The sequence below is a fragment of the Nycticebus coucang genome, chromosome 8 (genome assembly GCF_027406575.1).
Source record: "Nycticebus coucang isolate mNycCou1 chromosome 8, mNycCou1.pri, whole genome shotgun sequence".
NCBI classification, from domain to species: domain Eukaryota; kingdom Metazoa; phylum Chordata; class Mammalia; order Primates; family Lorisidae; genus Nycticebus; species Nycticebus coucang.
Genome location: NC_069787.1, coordinates 48,413,934 through 48,422,912, shown reverse-complemented (window position 1 = coordinate 48,422,912; position 8,979 = coordinate 48,413,934). Strand labels below are relative to the sequence as shown.

Here is an 8,979-nt window from a genome sequence, read left to right as displayed (position 1 = left end):
CTTCACTCAAGTAGAAGGCGAGGCGCTCACCCCCGCCAGGAGGAAGTCCTGCAGGCAGCACCTCCTTTCCCACTGCACCCTCCCCTGCTGAGAGGGCCCACTGCATGGCATCATGGGAAGAGGAATGGCTGACAGGTGCGGGAAGGAGGAGAGAACTGGGAAAGGGAGAGATGGTGCTGGTCACTGGGGTTGCCCTCAGTAGGAACCTGAACTCCAGGATCCCATAAATAAATTAAAACAACAAGAAAGGATCAAATGGGACCAAGTTCACCCCCGTCACCCTCCACGTCATGCGCGCCACACGACCCAGCCTTACCCTCCCATACCCATCTTAACCTCTCTCTTCCCTCAGTCAGACATCAGACTCAATACTAGAAAGTTTCTCATAAACATGCCCATTGCTGGAGCCATTGAAAGCCCTGGGGTTTTTGTTGTTAGGCACACAGGGGTTGGACTGGTTCCCTATACAGATGTCCTTCTGGAAACGGCCTGGCACAGCCCCATGAAGGGCCGAGACCACTGGCTTGTTGGTGACAAGGGCCCGGAAGTCCGGCCTGGCTTTCGACGCCCCGGCCACCGTGGGCTGCCTGAAGAAGTAGGATTTGCTGCCATGGAGCAAGCACTGGTCATCCCCAAAAGTGGGGATGAAAGGGTTTTGCGTGACCCGGTCAGGGTAGAGCGACTTGCTGAGCATGTATCCGCCGCCGCTGCCGCCTGGGTTGTTGTGGTGGTGGTGTCCCGCAGTGGGCACTGAGGCCTTGTTGTTGGCAAAGCTGCTCTCGCCGGCTGGCATCTCAAACATGTGGGCGTAGGGGCTGCCATCCACGAACCGGCCCTTGTCTTTCAGGCTCACGCTGCGCGGGGCCAGGGCGGCCTCCTCCTTCTGCAGGTCCACGAAGGTGTCGTAAGAGTGCTGCCGCCGCGGCTTGTTCCGGGTCTTCTTCTGGGCCTTGGAATTAGTCGGGCTCTGCGGGTACTTGGCGGTGGAGGCGTTGGACGTGGCCGCGCCGGGGGCGGCCGGCTGGTCCAGCTCCTGCAGGGAGTTGTCCTCGCTGATGTCATACAGGTTGCCCGCCTTCTTGCAGGCCTCACAGCGGATGCACGCCTGCCGGCCCGAGTTCTGCCCAGGGGCCGCCGCCGCCGGGGAGTAGTTGTGCAGCTTGGAGGGGCAGCTGCGACAGAAGTTGCCCCCAGCCCGATCCTCCCACTCCACGTTGGTCAGATTCTTCTCCCAGGGCGCGGGGACCCCGCCGACCACGCCGTGCTTGTCGCCGGCCCCATGTTTGAGGTGGGACCTGTTGGTACAGGGCCCCCCTCCGCTGACCGAGTCGCGCTTGAAGTCATCGCTGTGCTCCTTGTAGATGTCCGTCAGGTCCACGTGCTCCCAGTGCGGCGAGTTCTCCTTGGGGCGGAACTGGTCCAGGTAGAAGTCCCGCAGCCCTTCCTTGTCCCTGAAGTAGCGCTTGTGGTCCGGGGAGCGCGGCGGCCGGCGGCGGTAGGCCAGCTCGATCTCGTCGAACTCCCGGCGAGACTTGGCCGAGGCCGGCCGCTTCTTCAGGCTGTCCTTGTACTGCTGCTTACGCCTCTTGGCCGCGTTGCCCTCGATGTTCCCGTAGGTGACCGTGTGCGTGGAGATGTCGGAGACGTCCGAGCGGATCAAGTCGTCGTGGCCACTGTAGCGGTCACTCTTGAAGGAGAACTTGCCGTACAGGTCGCTAAGCTGGCTGTGTTTGGAGGAGGGCAGGCCGATGTCCAGGGGCTTCTTGCTGATGGACCTGGGCTGGGTGGTGAAGGGCGGGTTGTCGCAGTCGTACAGCCCATCGATGGAGCTGGTGCTGCCGATGCTGTGGGGCCGGTGGTGATGGTGATAGTGATCTTGGTACACGTTGCTGTCCTTCAGCTGCAGGTTCCCAAACGTTCTCTCCACCTCGCTGATGTAGTCGCTGAAGAGGTTTTCCTCGCAGGGAGGGTTGTTGTAGGACTTGCAGTCGGAATGCGTGAAGCTGCGGCGGTGCTCCGAGATGTCGTAGACTGAGGACTCACGGCGGATGAAGTCCAGCGCGCTCTGCGGAGAGCCGTTCACACCCGACAGGTTGGCCATGTTCTTGGCCGTGCGCAGCAAGCGCAGGATGTTGGAGTGCGTATTGTTCATGGTGGCGGTAGGGGAGTTCATCACTGACTGGCGCTCCTCGATAGCCACGCCGTGGATGCAGCTGTAGATACCCTGAAGCAAGAACAGGATGGGACAGCTTAGGTCTCCAGAGAGGCTAGAAAGTGACTGTACCGAATGTTTGCATCAATCATTGCCTAACTGGATAAGTAAAAGTCAGGGAAAGCACGAAGCAGACACAGCCTGATGAACTCATAGGAAGCTCTGAAATAAAATGTGAAAAAAAAAAAAAATGGAAGGAAAGATGTGGCTGGTATCCTGCCTGTTTTATCCTCCCGAATATAGTGAGCTAAAGTCAGTCATCCAGTGTGAGAGAGGGGGCGTGGTTTTACCAAGTAACCTGAGCTAATACCCTGGAATTACAAGACATGGAATTCTCGCCTCAACTCCGCCACTGACTTACCTTCATTTTCCTTTCTATGCCCAGATTGTCACATCTTAAAAATGAGGCCATGATATCAATCCATAGGAAAAAAAAAAAATGCTGTCTGTTGGAAATAAATGGCAATGCTCTATAGATGGTGAGGTTGTTCTGCCCCAGCTGGCCAACTCTTTCTCAGATCTGACAAGTTTTGAGCAGCTTTTAGAATTTTGGTCACCAAATAGCAGCTGAACAATTCTCTTCTTGAGCCAAGTGTGAACAAAATTCAGAGACAGAGAATTAGGAAGCCCTGGGGTCAAAGAAGGATTTTTCTCCTGCTGTGTCCTACACCATGGGAGGGAAGAATTGGGACAAATACCAGGTACTAAATAGGAATAAATAACTCCCTTGTTGAATTCTCTCATTTATTCGTTCTTTGGCTCCTGTTTCCTTCTTGTACTTTCTCACTCACTTAATATTATCATAAATAATTAATGTCTTAACAAATTAGTATTGATGGAGAACTCCCTGCGTACAGTTGCTTGGGCAGGGCTTTTAAAGAACACCATCCAGGGTAGGGAATGGGTTGGGTTCCCGGAGGGCTCACTATATTCAGTTCTAAAGTCAAGCCAACCTACTTTTCAGATCTTGCTCCCTGATTTGGGTGAGATAGACCTTTTAGGTGTGATTAGTTGCTTTTCTAGTCCTTTCTAACCCTCCTTGATTAAGGCTAGGAGAAAATGCCAAGCATTTTCTTTCTTTCTTTTTTTTTTTTTTGTTTGTTTTTTTAAAGATTTTTCCTTTATAGAGGCATTGATTTATATCAAAGGCCTATGAGTGCAATTTCTTTCTGGTTCAAGGTCTATCTTGCTGATGCCCTGTGGGACAATGAAGCACACCTTGTCTAAACCTTTCTTCTTTCCTATATAGCTGCTGTTGTCTTTCTAAACTTCTGTTGTCTTATCCCCATGCATTGGGAGAACTCCTCATTGCTTCTGGGATCATCCTACCTGACACCTTAGGAAAGGATCACACAACGGAACAACCAGGCTCAGGGAGCATAACTACTGTAAGTTCCACCTTCTTGCCCTGATGCTATTCAATGGCCTGAATTAACTCACAGCCAGAGGGGAAATGGAGAAATTATTCTCTAGCAGCAAAATACTATGGGAAGATGAGCAAAGAATGAAACAATTTAATGAGAAATCCATTTTCTTAAATGACTCCATTTGAGTCAAAATTGATCATATCTGGACTATGGACCTCAGTTCTTAAAGGGCATTTGAATTTACCTCTCATGAATGAGTCCCACAACATTATTAACAAAATCTAAAGAAGCCCATCTTTAAACAATGAACAACAACAAAAAAATCCTCGTCTCTGTGACCTTCTCTTCGTATATAAAACTATGTTCCTAATGTCTAACTTTGGACTAGAAATGAAGAAGAAAGACCTAAATAAAGAATGACCTAAGCATTATACTCTTGCTCCAATTAAAGAAGTTTCTAGAATATAAATTTCTTATGAGTCAGGACTTATTTCTGAAGGTTGTTGTTAAGCTCTTTAACTCCTCATAATCTACACATGGTTAAAACATAGAATGGGACATTGAAACCACAAATAATAATATATCTCTGTGTATGTTAGAACAAGAGAGATATGTAACATTTCATTATTTAAATAGAAATGTGATTTTTTAAAAGAGGATTAAGGGCGGCGCCTGTAGCTCAGAGGAGTAAGGCGCTGGTCCCATATGCCAGAGGTGGTGGGTTCAAGCCCAGCCCTGGCCAAAAAAAAAAAAAAAAAAAAAAAAACTGCAAAAAAAAAAAATAAAAGAGGATTAAATGATTAATGCAGCCTGTATAGAATTAACTGATACTGATGAAAGGCAATTGGTAAAAAGCCAAATATTCCATTTTGATAGATCTGCCAGTTCTTATAGAGAACCAAATGCCTAAATCCCACACAGAAAGCTGTTTCATGAAGGAAATATAGTATCACCCATTTTTTGAACCACTTGAAATGATATCATACAGACTCATTGTACATGATGTGGTTTCTTGCTTTTGCAATGGAACTAGAGTTAGTGCTCTCTTGGGTCTCTCTGCCTTACATAGTGCTAAGCTAAGCTGTCTTGAGAAAGCTCTACGAATTTAAATCAAAGCACTTACTCGGCTGATGGAGAAGACCATGCCAGGCTTGCCAGAACAGACACCCATAAAGCAATGCCGGAACTGCCAGTAGAAAAGGTGTTCGCAGATGAAGGTGATAAGGCTGAGAGCCATGGCTGCCCCCAACATATAGAAGACTCCTGCCATGTTGTCAATGTCCAGCTGGCTGCTCATGACCTCATTCTTCTCATTGTGGCAAATGCCAGTGAGCCAGAGAGCTTCCAGTTCTTCCATCTCCCCTGGAGACAGAACAGAGAAGTAAAACAGATAAAGAGAGACAAGATGAAAGAAATAGAGAAAAGAGAGAAGGAAGGGTGTTGGAGAAAAAGGAGAAAAACAAGACAAGTTAAGACAAGAGAGAAAGGAACAAAAAGAAAATGAATAGAGAATGGTAACAGTAATTTTGTCAATACCATTCTATATTAATTCATCAATGTACTCAGTAAGTATTTAATGACAATATGAGTACTATGGGTGCTACAAAGACAAGATATGCTGGTCCATCATCTATCCAGTATAAGGTGGATACAAAGACATGACATGCTGCTTCTGCTGTCCATTATCTATCCAGTATAAGTTGGTATATAAATAACCAGTATGACAAACTCCATGTGGGTAACAAGAATTCAAAGAAGAGAGAGTAATTTTGTGGATGGCATGGCCAGTGGATTTCTTGAGGTAGGCAGGACGTGGAGGTGGGCATGGTGGATGGATGAATTTTAACTAATACTGTAAAAAAGGCACTCCAGGCAGTAGAAATAGCATAATCAATGGGAAAACAAAAGGCTTGTGTAGGGAAAGACATGCAGAACAGTTCAAACAGAATAATAGTAGGCAAAGCAGCTAAATAAAAAAGATGGACGTGAGAGTGCTGAGGACCGAGTATCAGACTCAGCACTCTGCACTTTATTTTATAGACAGTGGGGAATAACATAATCAAACAAATGGTTCTGAAAATTGCTCCTAAAATTGTGGAAAGCAGATGGGGTAGGGAGAGGAGAGACAGCGAGAGATCGGCAGAGAGATTGATTCATTCCCTAGGGCCCCTCGGATTTACTGATCTCTCAGTGTCCAGGAAAACATAAAGAGCAAAGAAGAGTGAGCTTGGGTAAAATTGTCCCTGTCTCCTTCTTCCTTTTAACACTGCTTATGGACACTTTGATTACTTCAGTTCATGAAAGCTATCAACTTGTATTCCTTTCACTGGATACTAGGAAGTAGCAAGATACATATTCCAGGCAAAAGGAAAATGAAAGAAACCACATGCACCAGAATGCATCTTGTCATAGACAAGCAAGCCCCTGAAAATCTCATGAAGAAAACCGCCCTTTGCGATAGTTCCTGTTTGGTTAAAAATCTGCATTTTGTTTGCATAATCTGACGAAAGCTTTGGTAACTTTTGCGCATCATCTTTGTTGCTGCCTTTCCTCATAAATACAGGCTCTGTAATTGCCTTTAAGTGACAGCTACGCTGAAATTACAGAAGCTCTTATACCAAAATGGCTTGGTAACACTGGGGTGAGGACACGCTCCTCTTAGCAATGTTCATCAAGTCACTTTTTACTCATTTCTTTGATTCTCCTAACTAGTAGAACAGCCAACTTCACCTGGAAACTGAAAATCCACCTGTGGTCTTCTGCTTCTGATCTCATCCCTAATAGCAGTGCTTCTGCAGATATAATTTAGAGCCACTAGGATGATGGTTGGTGGAGCCAAGTGGAGTCAGGCTGTTCGTCCATAACAGGATTAGATTCTGTGAAGCTAACAGAAAGAGTCAGTGCTTTGGACAGCAAAGGGAAGAGGGATGCAGAAGACAGGAGTATAATGAAATAGGAGATGAGATTTTTCCCAAATCAAGTTGGCTGCTCAGTCAGCACCAGGATGACACTCTGCAGCAACTGATGGTGTCTGCCTGTGAGGCTGTCTAACACTGCCTCCTGCCTCTCTCAGCTGAAAGAGCAAGAGGGAAGAAAGGGAAAAATGAGTAAAGGGTCACAAGTTTATTTCTCTGCCTTTTTTCTGGGCACATGAAGAGCAAAGACTTTCCACACTTCCATCTACTCTTTTGGCTGCATGTGAGATGATTTAATACCAGTCTCTCCCAATTTATTCCTGAAGGTTTGATTATAGACTGAAATCTAGAAGCATACCACCTTGTCAAACTACATTAATCCTCTCCTCTCATACCAGGGTTGAAAGATGTTATAATATTCCCCCCAAATCCACATGTTGAAATCCTACCTCAAAATGTGACTTTATTTGGTGATAGGATCTTTGGCAAGATGTGACTTTATTTGGCAATAGGATCTTTGCAGATGCAATTAGTTAAAATGAAGTCACCTTGGAGTAGCATAGGCCTCTAATCCAATGTGATTGGTATTATTAAGATAAAGGAAATTCAGACTCAGACAGGTGTGGAGGAAAAACATGCACACAGGTGGAACAAGTGAACATGAAAGCAGAGATTGGGGTGATGCTTCTACAAGGTAAGTGACATCCAAGATTACAAGCCAACCACTAGATATTAGGGAGGAGGCATGAAACATATTCTCCCTTGAAGCTTCCGAAAGAACCAACACTGCAGAAACCCTGATTTCAGACTGCTAGCTTCCAGAACTGTAAGATAAGACACTCTTTTGTTTAATCCTCCTGGTTTGTGGTCCTTTGTTATGGCACAATAGGACACTAACATATAATCCCAAACTCACAGTATTGTGTGAAATGCTTTTCTGGAAATGCACATATTAAAGATATGGAGAAGAAGAAAAGGTTGGTGTTTTGTACTGGCCATTGGTGGAGGAAAAATGAGCACCTTTCTCTTTCTTTAACTTACCATCTCCAAAGAGCTGCAGGATAGCCAGGTCCACCTGACGCTTCCACCCAGAATCTTTCTGGATGGCGATGCCATAACCAGTGGAGGCAAAGACCTTCCCACTGCCAATGGTCACTAGCTTGCAGCCTTCATCTCTGCCTGCCATATAGTTCAGCACTGCTGCATCGTAGATGAAGGCATCCAGTTTCCTGTGCGAGAAAGAAGCAAACAGAATCCAGCGGAGGAATTCCAGAACAAAATTACCTATGGGGCCATTAACATGAAGCACAGGGTTCCAGCAAACTAGGGAGAGAACTGGTCCAAAGTAAGGTTTAAGTTGGAACTCTGCCAGAATCTAAAGCCTAAATTCCAGGCTGTTCTTTATGAGATTTCAGGTTGAAAAGAGGAGTTCTTTTCCTCCCATAGGGAAGGATGAAAATGTAAGTTGGGCCTGAAGCCAACTCATAAACTGTGTCTGAAAAGGAGAAGGAGTAAAAAGGAATCAATAAAAATAATAACAGAAATAATGAAAAGTAACCACCACAACGATAGCAGCAAATAGCAAGGGTTAGATTTATATAACATTTTTCATTTCTCAGTTCATTACAGTCCAGAGTGGGGATAAGTGTAGGTGTATGTGTTTCAATAGATGTGCAATGCTATTTCTGTGGTCAGAAATGTTCCAATATTCTGTTATGCAGCATAAGAATAGAGGTGAGGGGTTTGGGTGGTGGTTGCACAGGCTTGGGTAAGAACAAAAAGTGTCACACTATAAGAGAAAGTGGCATATAGAAGAACTCAGACATCTCAAGTTCCTGGTCATATACAAACCTCATTTTATGTATTGTTCTTTGCAAGGAAGGAATATATAGGGAAGGGAGGAGGGACAGGAGTAGAGATAGGAAGGCATGAATCAATAACGGAAATCAACATGGAAACCCATCAATGCAGAGTACGAAATTCAAATATAGCTCTGCAGGTAATAGAGAGGTCTGTAAGAAAGAAAAGCATGCATCATCTCCTTCATTTTTACAGGCTAATTAGCTTTGTTTCTTCTTGAGAATAAAAACAAGCACTTCTAGCAAGATATGACCCAGAATATTTTGTAAAACGAACCCTATAGAAACATGGCAAACCAAAACACCAACACTCTGATATGACTGAGAACTGTGGCTGTACCAAGGGTCAGACTACTAAAAGTGGTCCTGCCCCCAAGCTCAAATCCCATCTTCTGAAATCTCCTGTGATTTTATTTATGGTGATAAGATGGACTCTAACAATATTTTAAGTAATCAGGTATCTAGGTGGCTCTTCTAGACCTAGAGCTAAGGGGGTGTTGAGAAGAGGTCCAAGTGCTGCTGGTTATCCTACCACACCCTCTTGGCCACTAAATGTCAACATCTATAATGTGAAATTATCTGCCATATTCTAGCTTCTAGAACCCAAATGAACAAAGGGACAAGTA

At 45.4% G+C, this 8,979-nt stretch overlaps 1 protein-coding gene across 1 annotated transcript in view; it reads right to left on the bottom strand.

Moving 5' to 3' along the window:
- Positions 1 to 352: 352 nt before the first annotated feature.
- Positions 353 to 8,979, bottom strand: part of LOC128591998 (glutamate receptor ionotropic, NMDA 2B-like) — a 195,380-nt gene continuing 186,753 nt past the window's right edge. Inside the window, 3 exon segments of the mRNA XM_053599834.1 lie at positions 353 to 2,224; positions 4,703 to 4,941; positions 7,536 to 7,723. Of these exon segments, the coding sequence (XP_053455809.1) occupies positions 353 to 2,224; positions 4,703 to 4,941; positions 7,536 to 7,723 (2,299 nt within the window).